General features: G+C 35.6%; 1 protein-coding gene across 1 annotated transcript in view; it reads right to left on the minus strand.

Annotated features, from left to right (window-relative positions):
* Positions 1-13,934: 13,934 nt before the first annotated feature.
* Positions 13,935-25,870, minus strand: part of LOC140170779 (alpha-glucosidase-like) — a 33,721-nt gene continuing 21,785 nt past the window's right edge. The window contains exons 7-10 of the mRNA XM_072194003.1: positions 19,355-19,470; positions 16,602-16,800; positions 15,196-15,378; positions 13,935-14,117 (exon numbers count right to left, since the gene is read on the minus strand). Coding sequence (XP_072050104.1) covers positions 13,935-14,117; positions 15,196-15,378; positions 16,602-16,800; positions 19,355-19,470 — 681 coding nt within the window. The remainder of the gene's footprint in view (positions 14,118-15,195; positions 15,379-16,601; positions 16,801-19,354; positions 19,471-25,870) is intronic.

Consider the following 25,870-nt stretch of genomic DNA (forward strand, 5'->3'; position numbering starts at 1 on the left):
TGAAAACGTTTTAAAACGTTTTGTATGAAAACACGCTACAACAATATTTAAAAAATGTTAAAAAATGTTATTGTAAAATATTTTTGCAAACATTTTTGGCAAATGTTTCGTAAACACTTAAATAATATTATGTTAAAATATTTGCAGGAGGTTATCAATAAATGTTTTTGAATATTATCAAAACGTTTTATATCATTTATATGTCGAGTCCTTTATATAACCCGACATTTAAACGTTTTCTGGCAACCTTTTCTAACATTTTGTGAATGATGTCTAAAACATTTTGTTTTGCTGGGATTTCTGGCACTGTACTTATTATTTTCCAAATAATACATATAATAAGGTTTAATTCATGGACATTGGAACAGGCAATACTTTAGTAGAGGTATATTTCAATTACACGTACAACACAAGTGTCGACCCCTTTCTCTTGGTCTCGTTCCTCTGCATGATACTGGATTTTAATGGAATACAATGCTACGCCATTAAAATGAATGATATGAACAAATATTTTGTTCATATCATTTTCATCTGGAAGTAGCGAGATTAATAGTTCATTCGTAATCATATCAATAGCCATCATGTACCTATGAGCCTGTTTATAGTGGCTGTATACGGAAAGATATACTGCAATAACATTAATATTGATTTCGCAGTGCTTATACGCTAATATACGTTAAATAGCGGATAATCTGGCTTACTATAAACACGATCAATGAGGAGTATAATTGTTCATACATGTCGCACCAAAACACCAGAGTGCTGTTTTAACAGCACTCTGGTGTTAGGGGGAATAATACCCTGATTTTCATCAGTACCCCTCTTCTTCTTTTTCTTGCAAATTTATGAAGTACATAAATATGTTCATCACCTCATGTCCTGAACTTATAAAACATCTCTACATATAAAGTGCTTTAAAACCATTTTAGTAAGTCATTTTAGCCCTATATATTTTTGTTTACTGTATCCTAGTAACTCAGATGTGTGTTTCATAACAAACCATAATTTATTCTATTCAACATGTTCAAGTAGAATCAAATCCTTTGTTATATTCTCTATAGAAAATCTAGTGGTGCGTGCAAAATAACAGTTAATATTAACACCGAATGAATTAAATAAACACTTACACAATGGATGTATAGTCATTAGTCAATTTAATACTATAATGTGTTGTTAGGAGAAGAAAAGGCTATTAGGTCACCGTATGTCAGGTTATAGGTCAATTGGTTCAGGTCAAATTTAAGCATCCATTTTACACACATGTGAGAGTCTGTGATATCATAATGAGGCATAATTTTGATATTCTGTCTTTAACTGGATATATATCGAGAAGTGCAAGGTGGATATACTAATATACCTTGGGATGTAAATGGTGAGTACAATTTAGAATGCCTAGTTGAGATGGATTTCACAAATAAATATAAAATAGTTACCAAAATCACAAAAGTTAAGCTAACGGAAAACTACCCAATATGGTGGTATAGGTGACAAGAAATACAATTCTTTTCAACATTGCTGTAGTATGGTTGTGGTAACCTGTTACCTATGGCTTAATTAAGTTTCAGTGAAATAATGTCGCAAGTTAAAATACAAAATATAGCTCAACATTGAAAATAGAAGCATTTTAACCAGTTCCTTTTTTGATAGGTGTGGAACACCAAGTTCATGAAGTCATAAAAGAAATCAGGAACCACTTATTCCCATTTTACATATCAACTTTATTTCCCTAATGTGTTAGCAACACATATCCAAAATTTTAACGAAACCCGTTGATAGTAAGCTTTCCAAAATGAAGTGAATTTAAAACACCAGTGATGTACCACCTTTTGGCTTCTACCTTTAAAACCATGTAAGCTACATTGATACCGATGCCACCAATAAAACGAAAAGATTTGCCCCTTCATTTTGCATACCACTTTGTCCAATTTTTGTTTGTAATTTCTTCACAAAATGCAAAAGAAATTCAATGGGTGTAGTACCCCTTAAGGGATCTAAAATGAGCGTTTATTGCGTTTCGACAGTATTTTTGTGGGACATGAGAGCACCTCAGACCTATCGAATTGCATTCTGAATACGAAGCATGTCTTTCTGATATCAAATAATTTTCATTTTTGAAAATCACAATATAATACACATTTTATGACAAATTATAAAAATTTGATATTTTTCAAATTTTTGATATATATTTCAGTCCTCGAAGTAAATTATATAAATCTAATGATATATTCTTAAAGTGTATGTAGCAGGGAGGAAAAAGCCGACGGTCAATTGAAAATTTTGACCTTTCATATTGAAGATATAGATTTGTTTCCCAAAAAGACCTAATTTTTTTGGTGTTTTGGGAAAAAAATCCATATCTTCAATACGAAAGGTCAAAATTTTCAATTGATCGTCGACATTTCATCCCACCTACATACGTTAAGTATAAATCATCAGATTTATAAAGTTTACTTCGAGTACTGTTAAATATCAAAAATATAAATTTTAATGATTTGCCATAAAATGTGTATTAAATTGCGAATTTCAAAAACCAAAATTATTTGATATCAGAATGACATTCTTCGTATTCAGAATGCAATTCGATATGTCTGATGTGCTCTAATGTCCCAAAATAAATACTGTCCAAACGTTCATACCCCAGCCCTTAAAGCAATATTATAACATTATCATACAAAATAGATTAGCATTTCTTTGACATAAAATGTTAGTTTTTACTGTCAGATATATCCCCTTTTATTTTTGAGCCGAACAACTACGTCAAAGCAAAGAAAATTGGAATTTACTACCAGCGCGTATGTCGCCAATACGTACCACTCCTTCGGTCATGTTATGGTACGACCTTTGTTGTGTAGATCACCGTCCCGCACTGTGTGTTATGAACATCGTGTATGCGTTCGACTAATAATTCCATCGTAATAATAAGACGCCGGTTCCGGCGCTTTATTCAAAATATCGGATTTTGACAAAACTACAGCACCTAGAGTCTTGATTTTTGCACGGTATATTGGTTTAATAAAGTACAATATAATTGTGCAAAAAAATGGATTTTAAAAAATCAGTGAGGGCGTCCTCAACAGCAAATGTTATAATATGGCTTTAAGTGACTAAAATATATGTACTGGTTATTGTTCGGAGCGGCACGATATTGCTCGATCATGCAATGCCTGCCAATCGATCACAAGCAGACATTGCGTGAGCTTTATTGCGTGAGCATTGTAAATTTACTAACCTCTTCACCAGGGTCGACGAACAACACGAGTTTATCATCACCCTTGGCAAGTGTCCCGCTGCAATAGTCCACTTACGCATGGAATCTTTATGTAAGGCGACAAATGCCATTTCGGCTATCTCGTTAGTTTCAGATCCAGTTGTTTTAAGGTCGAAGAAGACGAAGGTTTCGATTTTGACTGCAGGCATTTTGCTATGTAAATCAACTTGTGGAATACTTCTGGAGAATGAATGATTAAAAATTGAAAACTTGATGTATTAGCGTATAGTGTCTAATACCAAACAGACTGAATGTACATGTACTTAAGGCACAAAGGGCAGAAAGGGCTTAGTATGTTGCCAGTTGGTTAAACATTATACCCTCCGAATCAAAACGTTAAAATCCCACATAAGAAAAAAGCTTCCTTGCAGTTGTACATGTACTCGATCAATCGAATCTTCAAAATTAAGGCTTAATGATCTTTAAAGAAGTATGGGTAGATAATTTTGTTTAGAATAACAGACATTCACGTCTACATTTATTCAGGGCCGTCGCTAGACCATTTCCTCGGGGGGGGGGGGGGGGGCGGGAAATAAACTTTACTGAAAAGGACCCAAAATAGGACTATTGACCGATGAGGAAAATATTTTTATTATATTCTTTACTTTTTTTTCTTTCATTTGACACCACATGGGGGTCTTGTTGGCATTTCGAGATATGAAAAGGACCCAAAATATGAATATTGACCCAGGTCTTATGAGGAGTGTCACCCCGGTGGGGAAATGATTTTTATTATATTGTTTACTTTTATCTCTTTCCTTTGACGCCACTCAGGGGGTCATACCTGCTGGATAAAGTTCAAAGTTCACACAGAGGTCAAAATTCAAACTGCTCAAATGCTGTTGAAAAATTCTCCAAATTATTCCTCTTGTCATGGCGATCACGAAAAAGTATACTCTAACCCTTACTTTAACCTATCTGTGACATTCCCTTCTGGAGTCATAAGCTGAAAGGTTAAAGGATACCATTTGACAGGGTTCCAAACTTGAAAAGTACTCCGATTTTTATGAAAATAGTCTAAAATTTTTTGTCTTCTATAAACAATTAAAAAAAGAATAGTTTGCCATAGCAGGATGTTTTGTTAGTATAATAACATGCTGTCAAAGATTAATGTCGATTGAATCATGTCGATTCTGACCCTTTTTGATATGTTACCATGGTTATCCACGTAAGGAAACATCATATACAGTCCAAACTATTATTTTTCTGCATGGATTTTCTGTGATGAACAATCTGAGACTATTTTGGTGAAGATCGGAACATTTTTTCATGTTTTGATCTCTGTGGAGGTCAAATCGCGACCTTTGACCTTTTTGCTTAAATCTCCAGAAAGGTATTTCACAGATAGGTAAAAGTATACTTTTCTGGATCGCCATGACAAGAGGAATAATTTGGAGAACTTCAACAGCATTTGAGCAGTTTGAATTTTGAGGTCCAGTAAACTTATTTTTGAAGTTGGCTGTCTTGAGAAGCAATATCTATCAAAACTATGGACACCAAAACAAGCTTCTGTGGCAAAATTTCGTTTGACAGCCGGACTATATGTGAACATATTGAAACCAGATTAGATGAGTCATCCATCCTGTTTTCACTCTTACATAGACAGTGTTGTGAAGCGACACCTATATGGCATGTCCTGGGAAAGTCCCTTATACACACTAATTGTATGTCCATAGCAACATGTAATATGGATGACTACTATTACTAATACATAGTGATATACAACCTTTCTAGATAATAGGATTGCGAGCAGAGAAGAAAGTAGCCCACCATCTTCTACTAGAAAACACACACGACAACAAGTTGGTAACAGATAATTAGATGACATGTAGACTATGAGAAGGAAATCTTGGACCAACAAACTTGCAAGAACTAGAACGATTGGCCATGTTCATAGATGATATGCGTATACACTTTTTTGAACGAGGAATACGTAGTGTGGAAGGGAAATAAGCCGAATCTAACAACGGGCGAAGAAGCCCAAGCAAAGAAAGTTGTAGCTGCTACTGAAGCAATGCAGTGGTACAACATACGGTGTGAATGAAAAACCCGAAAACGTTGCTATACTGTATGCAATTAAAAACAAAGGTGAAGGATTGACTTGGAAAGGATTCAAAGAATAGAACGAGATACAAACAGCAAACGATTTGTGCAAAACAGAACCAGAAGCTTACATGGCAGCACCTCGAAACTTCTGGGAATGTACGAGGGAATGTAGTTTCATATTTATATTCAAATTCAAATATTTGAACTGTTTAATTCAATTGCTAAAATGTCGATAGAGAAAAAAAAGCAATATTATCAGTGAGGTTTACCCGCATGTTTTTATTGGGTCGTTCAACACGGCGGAAGACAAAAAGGGATTACGGGAGAACAATATCACTCATATGTTGACATTGGAGATTGACGAACCAATTCAGTATACATACATAAAATATAAGTGCATCAAAATGCTCGATGACGACTATGAGGATTTCGGCAAGTATTTTGAAGAAGCCGCCAAGTTCATTGACGAAGGAATCAAAGGCAACGTGCTAGTTCATTGCGCCTACGGAATTTCCCGTAGTTCAACAATAGTAATTGCCTATTTGATGGTACGGTTTAACATGCGCCTAAAAGACGCAGAGGCCCAAGTAAGAGGCAAAAGGGATATTATTAGACCCAACGACAGATTCATGAGCGATCTGATTAAGTTGGACGCCAAGCTCGCGGAATAGCAAAAATGAAACAGAGTAAATGAAACGCTTATGGAACTAACAAGTATCATAGAGCAAGAGAAAATTATTCTTGCATTGTTCAAGACCCAATGATATGTACTTACAAAGTGTATGGTGTAACTATGTAGCTTGGATGAAATGCCGACGATCAATTGATCGTCGGGTTTTCATTCCTGTTAAATATCAGAAATATCAATTTTTAATCATTTGCCATAAAATGTGTATTATATCGCGAATTTCAAAAAATCAAAACTATTTGATATCCGAATACATTTTTTGTATTCAGAATGCAATTCGATATGCCTGATGTGTCCCACAAAAAATACTGTTCAAACGTTGCTCCCAGATCCCTTAATATAATTAAATAAAACAGCGCTATTCTGTGGAATTGGATATCACTTAGGAATTAAGTATGCTAAAAGTCTGATTTTTTTTTTCATTTTGAACTAAAAAATTCTGTTTTCACACTCAATGACTTCGAGGCACCACTGCACTTCAACGCCACAACACATGAACGCGAAAAGCCATCAACATGGGCGAGCTCCAGAAGGACAAACGTGACTAAGTGGCGAGAGATAACATTCACAAGCCGCGACGGTGATGAGCGCACGCAAAGAATCGGTACGCTTGATGACGAAACAGAAGTTTGGATTCAAAAATGTTGCACAAAATTGAACGCAAAGAAGGGCCGTACATCTTTGTCACAGGTACAGGAAGAGTGATGTATGGATAACATTTATTAATGATGTAGTTAATTATGTTATGGTTATAATGGCAAGATCACCGAATGTTTGTGTGCCGGGCAGGAAGAGTGATGCATGGAAAACATTTATTAATGATGTATAGTTATGTTATGGTTATAATGGCAAGATCACCGAATGTTTGTGTACCGGGCAGGAAGAGTGATGAATGGAATTGGAAAACATTTATTAATGATGTACATCCTGTCTCAAAAAAAATTGTGCAAGGGAAAAGCGCCCTCTATGGCAATTAGAGAATACCGTTGTGACATAATGCTTACATCAACGTAACGGGCGCAGTCTTAGCTCTCAAATGCCGTTTGTTCTATTCAATTTGCTTGTTCCAAATTCGAGATATGTTTATTTAACAACGAAAGGGTAAAATCACAATTGTGCCACTTTTACTAGGGAAGAGAGCTGTACATGTAAATCAATGATAGCAGACGTTGATGCGCCTAATACACTCCTCCTTTCGGGACGCATGTATTAGACGCATCAACATCATCACGCGTGTATTATTTTGTCTAATATCTCTCCATAATACGCGTTCATTAACCTATAACATGTATAAGTGCGCAATATTTTTTTGTCTTTTAACATTTCTTAAGTGACTACGAGAACAGCATTTACCATGATAAAATCATTGACATGCACATGTATTTAATTTGTACAGCAGAATGTGAAATATTTATTTATCTTTTAATCTCTTTTAAGTGGAAAAAGAGAATCATCATTCCTGCATCATGATAAAACAGTAAAAACAGTCAAAATATTTTGTATTGTGTAACTGATGCATTCTTTTGATTTCACGAAGGAACTCTTGATAAACTTGATGCTATCACTGTTACATGTAAAGCATTCTTCCCTAGTAAAAGTGGCACAATTGTGATTTTACCCTTTCGTCCTTAACTAAATATATCTCAAGATTAAAACAAGCAAATTGAACAGAACAAACGGCATGTGAGAGCTAAGACTACGCCCTTGACGTTGATGTAAGCATTACTTCACAACGGTATTTTCTAATTGCCAGAGAGGGCGCTTTTCACTTGCACAATTTTGTTTGAGACAGGCTGTAGATATGTTATGGTTATAATGGCAAGATCACCGAATGTTTGTGTACCGGACAAGAAGTTATGGTTTAATGGCAAGATCACCGAATGTTTGTGTACCGGGCAGGAAGAGTGATGAATGGAATTGGAAAACATTTATTATTGATGTAGTGTGCGGTAATGTGCTGCGGGCTAAGGGTATTGTGAAAGATAACGTGGAAGAAGATTAGAAATAAATGCAAAATACAATAAATATAACTCAGTTACTGTGGGGGGCTCTTTTTTTACGGCTGACATATAGGGTCGTGAAATAATCCCAAATGAGTCGGATGAAATGGGCGTTTCCCGTTTGAATATACGTCGTACTTGAGCCTGAACGAGAGGCGATGAACGAGCCCCGAGTGAGGATTCTAAAATCAGGCTCAAGTATAATAAAACTTCTAATATAGAAAACACTTTTAAATTAAAATCACGGGTAATTCTTTTTCTGCCAATCATTCTTGTCACTTCGCCGATTGAGTGAATTCGATTGTACCTTATCAAACTGTCGCACAATATCGTTACAAGAAATCCAAACTTTTGTTGTTTGATATGGTACTATAAGATTGAATCTGGGACAAATATCCTTCCCAGATTGAATCAATAACCATTATAAACACTCATAATAAAAGTGAAATTAAGGATGGCAAGTATCCAAAAGGAAGAACCCGTCAATAGATTCAGATCGGATTTTGTACAGTGACATGGATTGATTTCACATCAACCACTTTTCACTTCAGTTGAAAAGGTATTTTTGTCTTGGTTTTTAAAACCACTTATTCAGCCCTAATTTTTAACGTTACAAACAGCAAATGCAATAAAATAATACAAGCTTATCGCTTAAGACAAAATCTCCATTTTGATAATGAACAAAATTGGAAATGTTGATATTAAGCTGTCAATCAAGTACGTGTATATGTATTTGTTTCCTGTTTTTATTTTTCTTACTTGAGCAGAGCAAGAACAAATTAATAATAATTATAGTGGAAAAATTTCTCTGGCAATCAGATGACCTTGACTACAATCAATTCTTGCATTCATCTAAATTTATCGGATGCAGAAATGTTAATATAATTCTTATTTCAGCACAAACAATGGTCTATCAAATTTGCGCCGATAATTGCTTTCATTTCTACATTCTTTCATTTCTACTTTATATAAATGTGACTGCAAAACCCCGCATTATTGCATTGTGGTCACTGTAGCTGTAGATTTTTCTGTTTGTGACATTTAGAAGTTAAGCGAACAGAAGGCATACTTCTAAAAACGCCATGGAAAACACATCAGGTATATTTGATGGAGTATCCTCAGAGAATCATTATTTGAATTTGAATACTTTTGATATTCTTCATCTCATCATCGGCATTATCGGAGTTCTTTGCAATGCGTTATCAATCGTTGTAATACTCAAGTTCCTGTATCAAAATCAAGTCGCGTAAATCTTTTCATTCTCAATCAATCTATTGTGGATTTGGTATCATCCTTATTTCTTATACTATTCGCTTTGACGCTGGAACCACCGAACTACAGTGGAGCGTTTCGTGGATTTCTTTGTCGATTTCTGTCACCCGGATCACAGAAATTTCTATTTGGTTCTTTTGCTATATCTACTTATAACTTAGCAGCAATGTCAATTGAACGATATACAGCTGTTATGCATCATTTACACTACAAGAAAATTTTCTCTAGAAGAAACACTATTCTTATTATCATATCTGTATGGGTGTTTGGTCCATTGATTCAACTCGTTCCTGTTTTGAAATTAACAGTTATCAACGGACAATGTACAGTTAAGGCGAGTTGGTCATCGGTAAAGAATTCTATTGTTGGGACATCATTATTTATATGGGAATATTTGATCCCATGCTTTGCTATGACGTATGCTTACATGAAGATAATTAACAAACTCCGCAACAGTTCTGTCCTACCTGCTACCATCCGCGTGGATCTCTCGAACAGGCCGCAGATAAATACCGAAGCGGCGACCGCTGCAAACACCACAACTCTGAATATGCCAGACCAGATAAGACACAAGAATGTCACAATCACCGTTTTCATTTTATTTATTGTTTACATTATCTGCTGGAGTCCAAATCAAGTAACCTTCTTGCAATTTAACCTCGGCGGACCTCTTGATTTTAGAGGAGGATGGTATCATTTCACTGTGTTGTTAGCATTCTGTAATACGTTTTCGAATACTTTCGTTTACGCTTTCAAGCAGAGGAATTTTCAACGTGTTCTGAAGAATTTTCTTACGTGTAATTACGGGGAGATATTGGAAGAGTCAGCTTCTACTGGCAGTGGATCCTAGAAAAAAATATTCGCACCTACTTTCTTCATTATAAATTTTCTCGTTTGTACAACAGTTCCCTGAAACAACAACAGCTATTGTAATGGCTGATTTAAAGGTCATTCTCTGTAAACATTGACACAGTAGGTGAAACAAATGCTTTGTATTCTTGTGAAATCAAGGACAATGATTAGCATAATGACACAGCAATGGCAATTATGATAAGAGTGATAACGGTGGTGATGATGATAACAACCGATGAATTTAAAGACATTGAAAATGTATAAATAAGTAGATTCTTCGGTCTTGATGAAGTCAGAGACACATCTGACGAAAGCTCGACTACTTACACAGGGACCGGTTACACCGGTACTGTGAAAATAACCGACGGCGTACTAAAATACTAAAACTTACATGGATTTTTTTACTTTCCTCAATTGGCAATGACGGCTAATGTTGGAATCATTAAAATAATTCATTATTTACCGACAACATCAACTTTTTAGTTATGTTAGGTTCCTAAAAATGAAAGTTTCCGACGACACAGTCCTTTCAGAGACACCCTGTAGTATTGGGACATCTTTTTGGGTCATATTTATCTGGGAATTTTAATCGTATTTTCTGTCACGACATACATGACATAGTATAAGTTCCCCCTAATACTTTTTAAACTAAGTCCTAAAAAGATATTTATAGCCCTATTTGTTTCACACATGTGGACCAATTTATAGCGTCACACGTCATTGCGTTCAGTCACAATGGTTAATTGTGTAAGAAAAGAGCCCTTTTCAAAAGTTGCACCTGAGTCCATAGCAGTCAGGTTTTCTTTAACAAACACATGAATAGATCTGGTCTACTGTATTGTTTGAGAGCTGACTCCTATGGACCGAGATGCAACTTTTAACACTGTTTAAAACGGTCTATTTTTTTACATAATGAACCATAATTTGTGACTGAACGCAATGACGTGTGACGCTATAATTTGGTCCATATGTGTAAAACAAACAAGGCTTCCCATACCCTTTTAGTAGGTATATCACCCCAAAAATAAGCGCAGCAGAAACATGTTATTTGACGCTTTTAATTGAATCATCGTTATGAATGCTTCAAAAAACAAAAAACAGAATTAAAATCGGATAATGCAAAGTGATGTAACGTCAACTTGAAGATACCCGGAAATCGGGTGAAAACCTGCCACAAATTGCTATAAATGGCAAAATGGTAATTTTTGGGATTTGTAATGCTTATTCGGACACTTACTTGAAAAGGTAGCATTGATTTAAGTATCACAGATTAATTGCATATCTTTCCGGACTTCGTTAAAGAAAACAAGATTAAAAAATCTCTCCTCGAATAAATGTAATAAATCCACCAAATATACAATTTTAGCCATTTTGACCAATCTGCAGACAAATAAAAGCTAAAGTCCAGCTAATTAATATGCAAAAATAATGCCAACAGAGAACCGTACATGATATGAGGATGCGTTTTTTTTGCATACATAAGTACCCAAAGTTCTTTCATTTGGTAACAAAAATACACAAAAATCATTAATTATGCAAATTAGCTAATTACATCTAATTATATATTTATGCCATTCTTATGTTAATTAGGCATATGTAATTTTTACTTTTTCAATGTTTTATTTATGTTTTATTCATACAGCATGATTTTGTCAAATATGAACCTGCTGTGATGTTGAATAAAGAAACTGCAGTTAATTGCCTAAGTGCACCGAGTTTTCAATTGGTATAGGGAAGTGTTTCACTCATTGTCCAAGGAAAAAAATACATGATAACAAACACTGGTATTTCAGACCGGTGGTACTAGGTCCTCTATTTCGAGAGACCTATATTTATTGATTTATGGACGAACTAAAAAAATTCATAAAACAGGTCTTAACTCTTAAACTAGGCAGTGTTTAATTTCGGCGGAGTTGATAGTGATTTAGGAAATGTTTCACCTACCATATATTACAAAGACAAATTATTGTGATCAATGAAACATAACGAGGAAATCGTTTTTGACATGTATGTTTTCAAAAATTGGCCAACTTTGATCCGCGCGCTTTTTGATTCACTGTTATGTATGCGTGCACAGTATGACAGAATTATTGTGCAGCCACTGTGACATACCTACTTTTAGATGTTTGCATTTCGTCGAATATTTTTCGATTTATTTTAAAAAGTATTTAGGGGGAACTTATAAGTTGTGGACCCTATACATGAAGATAAGTAACCAACTTCGCAACAGTTCTGTCCAATCTGCTACCATACCTGTAAATCTCTTGAACCCCGTCTCGAACACGCCGCGGATAAATACCGAAGCGGTGACGGCTGCGAACACCACAACTCTGAAAATGCCAGACCAAATAAGACACAAGAATTTCACAATCACTGTTTTCCTTTTATTCATTGTTTACATTATCTGCTGGAGTCCAAATCAAGTAACCTTCTTGCAATTTAACCTTGGCGGACCTCTTTTTTAGAGGAGGATGGTATCATTTCACTGTGTTGTTAGCATTCTGTAATACGTTTTCGAATACTTTCGTTTACGCTTTCAAGCAGAGGAATTTTCAACGCGTTCTGAAGAATTTTCTTACGTGTCATTATGGGGAGATGGAACCTAGATAATAATATTCGCACCTACTTTCTTCATTATAAATTTTGTACAACAGTTCCCTGAAAAAACAACAGCTATTGTAATGGCTGACTTAAAGGTCGTTCTCTGTAAACATTGACACAGTAGGTGAAACAAATGCTTTGTATTCTTGTGAAATCAACGTCAAATTATGATTAGCATAATGACATAGCAATGGCAATATTGACACAGTAGGTGAAACAAATGCTTTGTATTCTTATGAAATCAACGTCAAATTATGATTAGCATAATGACATAGCAATGGCAATATGATAAGAGCGATAACGGTGGTGATGATGATAACAAGCGATGAATTTAAAGACATTGAAAATGTATAAATAAGTAGATTCTTCAGTCCTGATGAAGTCGGAGACACATCTGACGAAAGCTCGACTACTCACACAGGGACCGGTTGCACCGGTACTGTGATAAACGACGGCATATTTGTACAAAATACTTTATAATTTCCTCAATCTGCAATTCAAACTGAATTCATGTAATGTAATGTAAAAGGCATGGATGTACAGGTATCTCCATGAGTGTTGCTGAATGTCCACCACCAAAAATAAAGCTTCATTCATTTATTATTATTCATTTACTACATTGTTTATGCAATGCAAATACATTGGGTACATTAATCCTGCATGTTTTAAACATAATTTACTTTCGGCCAGAATTAGCCAATGTTCATTTCCTCATTTTACTCTTGATGAAGTAAAATACAACTGGTATACACACGCAAATGAACGCGTAATACATTTCGTGCCCGTTACTTTCTATGCTTAGAGACACCCGTATAACCAGCGCTTCATGTGGTCTTAAAATGACATCCTTCAAATTAATACTTTGTTCTGCATCTTGATCCATTTTTGAACTCAGAGCTATTACCCCATAATTATCTTTAAACACTACAGACTTGTTCCGGACAGAGGTAGTGAAATCTGCCGGTATGGTGCGATTGCTGAAATTGATAATCACCAAGAAGGAAGTATTTCCCGTGTCTTCTTTGTCAGGAATTCGTAGGAATGAGAAGATTTCCTCGCTGACGAGAGAGTAGGTTAAGTTGTTGGTTTGAAGAGCAGGTGATTCCTTGCGAAGTTGCAACAGCTTTCTGAAGAGACTCAGCGTAGAAGATTGATTCTTTATTTGATCCTAAATCAAATGAAAGCAAAGGAAAACAAATAGATAGCACTAACAAGGGATAAAATGGGGATCATAGCAAAAATTAATCAGTTGCAAAACATTAATACCACGCAAGTAATTTTCATGTACTGGTAGCCATGTCTTGTCGGATGCACTGAATCCAGCGTTTGTGTTTGAATCCCATTGCATGGGAGACCGATGTTGATCCCGATTAAATTTTTTCCAGCAGCACTGCATCAAAGGAATTGAATTACAAAGGTTAAGGGATCTGGAATGAGCGTTTCGACAGTATTTTTTGTGGGACATGAGAGCACATCAGACATATCGAATTGCATTCTGGATACGAAGAATGTCTTTCTGATATAAAATAATTTTTTTGAAATTCACGATATAATACAAATTTTATGACAAATTATTAAAATTTGATATTTTCACATTTTTGATGTATAATAGTCCTAGAAGTAAATTTTATAAATCTAATGATATATTCTTAAAGTGTATGTAACTGGGAGGAAAAGCCGACGATCAATTGAAAATTTTGACCTCTCATAGTGAAGATATGGATTTTTTTCCCAAGATATGGATTTTTTTGGGGGAAAAAAATCCATTTCTTCAATAAGAAAGGTCAAAATTTTCAATTGATCGTCGGCTTTTCATCCCACCTACATACACTTTAAGTATATATCATCAGATTTATAAAGTTTACTTCGAGTACTGTTAAATATCAAAATATCAATTCTTAATCATTTACCATAAAATGTGTATTACATTACGAATTTCAAAAAATCAAAATTATTTGATATCAGAAGGACATTCTTCGTATTCAGAATGCAATTCGATATGTCTAATGTGCTCTAATGTCCCACAATAAATACTGTCCAAACGTTCATACCCCATCCCTTAAGGAATTGTGTAATACTGATGTGTATTGTCAGTTGGCTTTCACTCGTGAATCTGAGTCAGCGATATGCAACCTTTTGTAACTTACGTGCTTTTGAATACACTGCGGATGTCCTCTCTTTGTAACGAAAACACAATACTACGGTAAGGGAAATAAAATATCATTTCACTGCTCTTCATGATCTAGTTTTGAAAGGTAATTCTTTCTAATTTAAAAAATGTTTGACATGTTTGAAAAACTGCAATTGACTAACCGTTTTCAGTTTGAAAACTAAAGTTTATGTTTGAAATAATATTTTTGTTTTGAAAAACCAAGTTTTTTGAATTACCGAACAACTGGTTTGTCATAAGAGGAATTATTCGTGCTGAAAGTAAAGACAGATAAACTCGGTTAGTACAAATAACTTACTGGATTATTCTTGCCTCCGGGGTCTTGTTGATCTTCAAACTTGATATCAATATCAGACATTCCAAGCTCTTCACCATAATAAACATTGGGAGTACCAGGAAGAAGAAGATTAAGGATGAGTCCACCTCTATGATTAGCAGGACCAAATCTGTTGGCTATGCGATCCTTACCGTGATGGGAAAACTACAATACATAAAGCAAATACAACTATAAAATAATATTACATAGCACAAAGCAAATACAACTGTAACATAATATTACATAGTTCATACGGACATGTTTGGTGTTTTGCGTTAACAATGGACGTTTACTATCATTAATGTCCATCTCCACATTGGCCTTTAAAGCCACAGCTAGAAAAAAGAAAGCGCAGTGATTTATAGTGCACTATACGCACAGGCACAATGCCTAGACATTGATCCACAAGCCTCAGCACACTTTACAGGTTGTCGCTGACCACTACGGCCGCACATCATTCCATAATCCATTTAACAACAAATCAGGGACTTTGCTGCTTCAAGAGGGCACACCCTAGACATTCCACAAATAACCATCGCAACCAGGATCAGCTCCCCGAGTTTCCTACGGGTTACAACGAGACAATTAGCGGCAAGTTCCTTGTCCAGGGGAATTTCAAGCTAACTCAATTTTTCACGAGATCATACTATAGGCACCACCAGGGTTCGAACCCACAACCTCTCGCACCATAGTCGAACGCCTTATCGATTGAGCTAACTTGACTGCTAAACAACAGCTGAGGCAATGAAAGTATACCAGGATGGCCCAGGCGAAAGTTAGCCCATCTTTGCAAGACTATCCATGCCTTCAAGGTGAAATAAACCTACTCATGTTACCGTATGGCCATGGTCTGGCCTGCTGTCTGATATTTCCCTGGGAAATGAGGTTTTCCAATTTGGGCCTTTACGTATGAAAACATATTACACTTTACTATTCTTTGTAAAACAATGATTTGGACTATTTTCTGTACAGGTATTAGTTCTACTCAATTATTTTCTCTTAATCTACTCTTATTTATGGGCATAATTCTGAATTGAGAAGGAGAAAAAACGAACATTATTCCGAAGGGGCGTTATTCCGAAAGTTTGGATTAGGGTACGGGTTAGGTTTATGCTCGGAGGTTTCTTCAATCTGAAAATGTCCTTTTGTTCAATGCGGTATAATGTTTTAAAATACCGTAACACCTACGTTCACTTTTTAGCCCCATTTCATAAACCTACCTCCAGATCTTATAGAATCTATTTTAATATTGAGTGGATAAAGCAGGGCTCATCATGGTTACACGTCACTAGTCATAAGGTTCGCTAGTCATAAGGTTCATAAGTCATAAGGGTCGCTAGTCATAACGTGTAGTTTCACACTCCGGGATTATGCCTTAGCATACGTACCACCCAGTTTGGCCATGCTCCATGCGGTATATTAGTCAGCCATTCATCGATGAGTCGATGGACTTCAATGCCAGATAATGTTTCTTGTTTCAACATTATCATTTGAAAGTTGAACGGAAAGTCAGCTTCTGGTTCGTCTTTACTGCCATAGTAAAGTGACAGTGCCGTAGCATTTCCATATGCTTGAGTACCCAAGAACCTGAATTATAACAAAATAAAAGAATTTCAATTTCAATTTTATTTTGTTTCAAGGAATATGTCCAAGTTGTAATTCTATATAACCATGATAACATAGATGTTGGTGGAAAATCGGAATACAGTTTGTATTTTTTTATTCACTTTAACTCCAAAATGGCACATTTCCGCACAATTATGTTGTTGAATTTGGCTGCATACTATTCACCGCACTAAAATGATTATATAAACCATTTTAGTGTAGTGCACACTGCAGTTACTGTCCGTTTTCCTATACACAATACACAGTGCTCTCACCATTGACGCGCGACCTTTACAAATAGTGTATGTTAGAAGTATATTGCATTTGCCTAGTTAACATCACTGTGTGAAAAATAACCGGCCAATATTTAAACTATTCTCCAAACTTCTAGCAAATATATTTCTCTAACATGACCTAAAATTACAGCTAGGTTAGATGTTCAGAAATAGTCGCACTTTCGTAGAATATGAGCGAGGGCAAAGCATAGCTAGCTCATAGCTAGCCAACTCCCCGTGTTAATTGAATGGAGATTTGACCAAAAATATTGAGCTATATTGGTAACGGACCGCTCCGTTCTGAAGGATGCCACAAAAAAAACGGTACAAGCTACATTTAAACTATTCTATGAAATTCTAGAAAATATAGTTTTGTAACATGTCCTAAATTTTTAGCTAATTTAGGTGTTTGGAAATAGTCGCACTTTTGTGTTTTAGGAAGGATATGTAAACGACAGATAACACCAAATATATGAAGAAATTATTTCCAAACCGTGTTAAGTCAACAATCATTATGTTGCTCATTTTCAAGAATGCTGGTTAACAAAAAGCAGGCCATTGTCTCATTTCGTGAACAAAGGTTCACATACCATTGTTTCCTTGCGTTTCCTTTATAATTAGTTACCCAACTGAAGCTGTATTATAGCACGTCATAGCGATACCGCACATATAAAACAGACACATGTGCACAACCAGAGAAGATCCGATTTAATCAGTTGAGCTGTTTCAATGAGTGTTATCTTGGTTTAATAGCTTTTAATGGGGTTTAAGTCCTGCAAAGGTCGAGATGAATTCTACTGTAGACATGACTGCATCATGGATTTTGTACGCTTACGTAACGTAAGGTTTGTCCAGCCTCCCCCCTCAACCACACCCGGAATGGTTTAATTTTTTTTTTCAAATGTAGCTTCAAAACGTTTTACATACGGCATAAACTTAAGGCTACATGCTCTTTTTGGTTGAAATTTTTGGCGGGAAATAATCCCGCCAAAACATTAAAGTAATCTTTTCCCACAACTAAATATCATAGTCAGGAAATTAATGATGCATCTGGTAGCTTAGATCATAACTTTCATTATACTTTCAATTATCCCAGATAATTCTTGAATTGTTTTTACAGAGTCTTGAATTGTCGATGATTTTGATCAAGAAACATCACTCGGTGTATTTTGAAACTCGAGGCATTAACTCTTCTCAAATTAGCCCCAAATCATAATTTATTATATGCACGTGTAGCAAACACCAATGGGAATAATTGGACGTTGTTTGCGGAGCCTAAATTTGGTTTGATTTTATTTCACAATAATTCTAAGGTGAGAATTTTGACCTGACATTTCCTTTTTGGATTTCAAATTTAAATTCATTGATATGTGATATTTTGAAATTAATAAAGAGTATGCTTACCTTTCTGCAACACTTCCCGGTATCATTAAGCATCTGCTGATAACCAACATTTTAGCTGAAAACAGTCCCTTCCTATCATTTTTGAACAAAATATGGTTCAAAAGTGCGTACACTACGTGTATATACTGGGACCGCGAGGTAATCTATTGTAAGCTATTAGGGTAGGCCTATAGTATATCTTCCCGCAAGTGTCAAGATTGTATCGATTGTGCACGTATGCATGCAACACGGATGTGTGTGGTCCTCCCCAGGTTTTGACATGAATTACAAATGACGACGTGAATGACCCAGCTTTTTCATTTTATTATTACTAAATTAATCGTCGTTTATCACGAGTCCTAAGAGTCGTACCAGTTCAATTCATCAAAATTAATTTGTATTAAATGAAAAACAAACAGTAGAGTCATATGTCTTTCTATGACCGTATTCCTACCAAAATCTGATTTTCAATACACTAGAAACGTGTTGATATGTATATCTTTAAAAATCGCCGAATGTTAACCACAGTCACCGTGGCACAGAAGCATCTTTAGCATTCATAGTGCAATTGGCAGTGGTTCGAACCCCGGTGAAAATATTAGTATTTCTTATTATTTTTACTAATGCACTGTGCCGTTTTTCAAACACGCCCCCGAATGAAACTGATGGGCAAGTACCCTTAATAGCAACAGATGGCGCTATAACTGCACTAAATTGATTCATTGTTGTAATAATTTTAAGGCCAGTTGTAGAATGATTAATATGATCATTTTAATAGGAAGACTAGGTTGAATACTTCTTAATAATTTAATATGATAAAAAAGATGTCTATTATAAATTAATTACATTTCTTAAAATTATGTAGCCTTGATAGTTACCGATAGTTTGGAGGCGTGCTGTACTTCGCAAATACTTCAGATCGCCAACTTTTAACGACTGTGTGAATTTCTGGTAGATCTGCTGTGTACCAATGCAGTAAACTCTGGACCAACGGCTATTAATCAATATCAGGGAACGGCAGAAAAAGGCACAGTGGAACCAAAAAGATGTCCACCATAGTAGGGCCTACATGTATAAAATGCGATATAGAGCTAAGTCTACTGTAAAATGGGACTACTTTGTCAAACTAAAATAATAATAATAATAATAATAATAATAATAAAAATAATAATTATAATAATAATAATAATAATAATAGAACCTACATAAATACAAAATTGGTCTTAAATTTGGAACTTTTCAATTTGCATTTTTCTTACATGACATATTTACCGCATTGTCTGTAATTTGTTCTAAAGAGGGGCGTTTATTGAAAGTGAATTTTCAGTGAAAACATTTAAAATCGGGTTAAATTTTCTGATGATGCTCATGTAGAAAGAAGGGATTTATGACCGGTAATAGGCTTTAACGGACATAACACGTCGGGCATACGCTGGCGAAGTTACGTCATTTATCGGATTAATTACCATAGCAATAGGTGAAAACAATTTTGAACATTTCGCGCTGTACTACAAGCAGGTTGCACTCATCACCTGTATGTCTGCAATCATAGATTGAATACAATACCGGTCTTTTCAAAGATACTAATCTTACAGGTGCAACTAATCAGCATGATTCACCTATTGCTATGGTAGTTAATCCGATTATTACGTAACTTCGCCAGCGTATAGCGCTATTGCCGACAAATGTGGACGCACTAAGGGATTAGCGGAAATATTTAATTCGATCGGACATAAGCCTAGATAAAATATTACCGGTAATAAGTGCATGTGTGAACACAGCTTATGATACTAAATGAACAGTCAGCTTGGACAGTTCGCACTATAGGCCCTACATCTCATAGGACAATAAAGCTAGCGCCCTGATCGATTCTTCCTGCATATCAATATGCTTCATTTACATTACATTACAGAGATGGGACACTAATCCCAACCATAACAAACCATGTAAACAATGATCACCTATATTACAGGTGATATTACAGGTCTATATAATACAGGATTAGATTAGTAAACTATGATCTATTTGCAAGTATTATTTTGATTGAGCAGGAAAGATCCTGGGAAAGATGTGATACTATTTTTTTATACATGATGCAGTCATGTCTACAGTAGAATTCATCTCGATCTTTGCAGGACTTAAACCCCATTAAAAGCTATTAAACCAAGATAACACTCATTGAAGCAGCTCAACTGATTAAATCAGATCTTCTCTGGTTGTGCACAAGTGTCTGTTTTCAATGTGCGACATCGCAATAAAGCTGGTATTATAGCTTCAGTTGGGTAACCGATTATAAAGGAAACGTGCATAAAGTGCATACACACAATATACTATTACTAGTATATTAGTACTAATAAATACGAATATAACCCTAACCCTAACCTTAACCCTAACCCTAACCCTAACCCTAATCCCTATAACCCTAACCCTAACCCCTAACCCTAACCATAAGACCCTAACCCTAACCCCTAACCCTGACAATAATGAACCTTGCCTCGGACGATGCGGTTAGTGATATATTGCGGCCCATTATGGTTGCAGAAAGAAATTAAGCTGCCGGCGTCAGGTATACATAGAATGGGTTTTTTATGCTGATGACATGGACGTACTGATCATTATGCAGGATGCAAACTCATAGGTGTTGTACGTTTGGCAATTTGGGAGGGGGTGGGGGTTCAAAATGACCCCATAGGATTATAAAATCAAAATTTCGAATTGCTCAAATACCTCTTTCAAATATATCAAATTCTTTACATAAATAAACAAAAATCAATCAATCAATCAATCAATCAATCAATCAATAAAATAAATTGAACATATTTTAGCGTAGCATTAAAATCATAAATTAAAAACTTCGGTCGAAGTTTTGCCACAAGTTTAAAAAAATAACGGTTAGTTCATGAAAAAGAAGAAGTGAAATTTAGCAAAACGCGACGAGGTTTATTTGCCCGTAAGAGAGCTCTATTGTTCCGCTATTGTATCCGCTATTGTATCCACTATTGTATTCTATTCATAAAAGCTACTGCAAGAATCGCGGCAATCCCTGATATTGCTGATGTCTACCGCCGGCGTTTCGCATTTATTAACAATCAAAATTATCCCATACTCTTACATTTCACCCATAGTGGGTAGGAGAACATGAAAACTAATATGAGATACTGTATTAAGATCACATATTAAGTATCATGTGAGAGTATACTCTTGTACTCCAGAAGACAGGATCACATATTAATGTGCGACACTATGGAATATAAAAAGCAGGATATGGGTATGTTAAAATTGAAATGAGGTATGGGGCTGGCTGGGGGGGGCTGCGGGGCGGTGTCTCAAGGACCATATTGTTCAAGGTTGCGCCTCAGGCTTACAAAGAAACAATAGCAATCAAGCTTAAACTTTAAATTAGCACCCGATAGAGGGCAGGGCCTGAAGAATGAGGGAAATTATGGGTAAATATTTAACGGAATAAACTGCATAATCATATTATTTAGATTTATTCCGTTAAAATCTTTTTTTAACTTATCAAATTACTAGTTTTTATATTCTATGGTGTCAAATATTTATTCATAACGTTGTAAATACGCATTAAATACGATTAATAACAACAGAGGGCGCTTTTTAATATGTGATCCTGTCTTCTGGAGTACAAGAGTATACTCTCACATGATACTTAATATGTGATCCTAATACAGTATCTCATATTAGTTTTCATGTTCTCCTACCCACTATGGGTGTACATTTATAGTCTTATTCTCACCTTTTATATAATATTAAGAAATTGCAATTATGAAAACTACAAACTTTGAAAGTGAAAATATATTTACCATCGAAAATATATCATACTTAAATTCTATAGAGTCTATAATATATCCAACCCAGAAGTGCCCATTTATTTAAATTGTTGTAATAGCGCCCAAATATCCCCACAAATATCTTATACACGATTTTATTGATTCATTTTGGGCTAAATCAAAAGTCAGAAGTTGTTAAAAAGGGCAACATCCTCACCATTACTTGCTGCTTTACAAATTATCCTCGCTTGACCAAACACGCATAGTACGTTGATCGAAAAACCTAGCGTGGTTGTCTTAACAATGCAAAAGAGATGTACAGCTTACCCACTAACACTAGCTCATTTACAAAAACCTATTGAACAGTTACGTAGTCCATCGATAGTGCGGACACTCTTCACTCGCAAACCACCAAAATTCGTGCTATTTTGGCGTTGGAAAAGAAATCTCGTGAATAGAGTGCCCTCTCTACTATCTGCCTACATGTTTACGTTCTAGAAATGCCAACTAAAATCATCCAACAACTTCATTTTAAGAATTATTTCAGTATAGAAATCAATAGGAACAGAAAGAGTATGGTCTACACATTCCAGGAAAATGTTTTATTTGTTTCTTCCGCCATTCTATATTTCCCTAAAATTATCACATTTTTCTCCAAAATCCTATGTAAATGATTCTCCACGCTACGCAGAAATTATGTGCGATAAATCATACAAATTTGCCACAATTTTACATCACTTTAGACAGTATTGCAATATCTTGATGATTTTTAGGCATTTTCAACGGCAACTTGAGTATATTCAGAAATCAAATATCGCGCCAAGGGGATGACACTCTTATTCACGCATTCATTTACAACGCAAACTTGTATCGAATCCCGGTGGTTTGCGACCAATGAAATGTCCGCACCCCTGGTATGAATTATTTATTAGGTTTGTCAATGCAATAACCACGATCCGTTTTGTAATAATATAAAAGCACTTGCAATATAATTCCGCTGAGTTCAATGAACTGCGCCCTGAAACCGATGGAGAGGTGCCCCATAAAGAAGCTATTCCATTGACCTCTATTAACAGGTCAGTGAGCTCTCCATACACAAATGAACAAGTACAATAGGACAAGGCCAGCACCTATTACCTGCTTTGTAACATGTTATTTTGAAGTCGTGAAGATTAGTAATCGTCTGTGCATATGAACTGCGCATTTATGATGCAAAATATTAGTTCTATATAATATAAAATTACAAATACTGGTATTATGATACACGGTATAGGTGATATATAAAACGACTAATAAAATCATGTCATCATGGCGTCATGTCAAAGGTTCATTATATCCCGTATGTTTGTCTAAATTCATATATATATTTGAAAAAAAAATTCTACACCCATTTAATATGTACTCAGGTGGAACCTTGCCTTTTTAATTTTCATTTCTTTTTCAAATTCAGGTTTTTCCATTACGCGGGGCCGCCGGGCAATACAAATTTAATGCTAACATTGAATGAACGCAGAATCAAGAATGGGCGTTTCTAGTACATACAGCGTCTGACTCTACCTGAGGACCTAGCCTTAGTCCCATGGGCTCCAAGAGTGGCTCTCCATACACACATGAACAAATACAATGACGGGTCGCCATTGCACTCCATACACAAATGATCAAATACAATGGAGAGTCCGACTGCCATGCAAATGAGCCAAGTGCCCTCTCAAGGGTCTGCTCTGTGATATCACACTGATCAGACTGATCTTTATGTTATTACAGCGAGGCTCACATACAATGTTCAACACAAAGTGAACGATGTTATAACTTGGAGGGCTAACAAACCAACACCGCCAAATTCGACTGACGTGTGAACAACGTGGGATGCTATGAAGAAATTGAATACTCGTTGTCTGATCATGCATGTGTGTTTATGGTTCGGATAGCGGTTACTTAGCAACTCTCGTTCCGCCTTGGGTTTATTGAATACACTCTATATAAAGTCATCAATATGTCGTTTCCAGTCCTTGGCTGAACTATTGGGTTCAGCTATTACTTTTTTTAAATAATTCTGTTAACCCCATAGCATTAAAAAACTAGTATTTTGATAAATAAAATAGCTGGATGCGGTATGCAGCTGATTGGGGTGGTTACGGGTCGTTAAAACCACTAACCGCGAAATATGGATATCCAACTAGTTTGCCCCGCAGGACTACAAAGAACCGCTAACCGCGAAATATGGATATCCAACTAGTTTGCCCTCGGAGCTTCAAAAACCACTCACCCCGAAATATGGATATCCAACTAGTTTGCCCGCAGGCTCACCCGAAATATGGATATCCAACTAGTTCACCTCGCATGGCTACAAAGAACCACTTAGCGCGCAATATTTTTTACCTCAAAAAATGAATTAATATCTACCAAAAAACGTTTCAAAACGTAAAAAGCGGCCAAAGTTTAAAAATCTTTCCTGTGTGGCTTTTCACCCTTTTTAAACTTGGTCCCATTTATGAAAGTTTCTAAAGACCCATACGAAGTCATCTATAGGCTACTTGTTGGTTTTCTTAGTTGTCAGTGTTTATTTTGTAGAGCAAATGAATTAATGTTCGTGCGTAATTGAAGTGTTTTTCTGTATAGACGTTATAATGTATTTTGTAGCAAATACTCACTTTGTTTAATTCTTCATCGTCATGTGCGATTCTGCGCCTTATGTACAGATGTAGGGCCTATATGTAGCAGGTTGACACACAGTCAATTTGCTAAGTATATATAATACTCTACTACTCTTTATGATCACGCAATATAATAAAACATAAACCTTGAAATGTTTTTGATAATGGTTGCATGTAAAAATTAGGACTCATTCTTCATGTTATTACTACTTTACTAAATAGGACCAAGTTTAAAAAAGGGTGAAAAGCCACACAGGAAAGATTTTTTAAACTTTGGCCGCTTTTTACGTTTTGAAACGTTTTTTGGTAGATATAACCATTGCTGGCAGGAGGACTCGAACCAACGATATTGATATCAGCAATCTGATGCTCTACCATTGAGCTAAATGACAGCATCTAGTGATGAGAGTCGAGTTTTTAGCTTTATATACAGTGTTTGTCTGTGATAATGTCGCCTCGTGAAAGAAATAAATATAAAATCTCAATTTGTAATTTAAATTTATTTGATAATTTTCTAACCTATATTTTCTTTCGAGCAGGGACAAATATTTCCCCTTTATCTAATTTGACCGCTATATAAGAATCTATTTCTTTTATTACTGATTTAATTCCGTGATTTGTTCCATTAAGCAATATCAAAGATTAATGTCACACATCTCACAACAGATATTTAGTTGGCCTAGTGGTCTTGCACAGTGCTGTTTAACCGGGAGGTACCGAGATCGATTCCCACCTCTGCCTGCAATTTTTTTTAAAGACTGGGAAATAATAACCTGACATTCGCCGCTGACATTCGTAGTGCAGAAGCGGAGTTATAACTTGTTAAACTTTGCTCCTTCCGTAAAAGGGTACATTATTTTTTTTTTCGCATTGCTGGTATTAAATATCAAATGGTCATAATTGGCGGTCACTTCAAATCATCCCCAACTGAACGAGGTTCAGGAATGTCCTC

Source organism: Amphiura filiformis, chromosome 15 (assembly GCF_039555335.1).
Source record: "Amphiura filiformis chromosome 15, Afil_fr2py, whole genome shotgun sequence".
NCBI lineage: Eukaryota > Metazoa > Echinodermata > Ophiuroidea > Amphilepidida > Amphiuridae > Amphiura > Amphiura filiformis.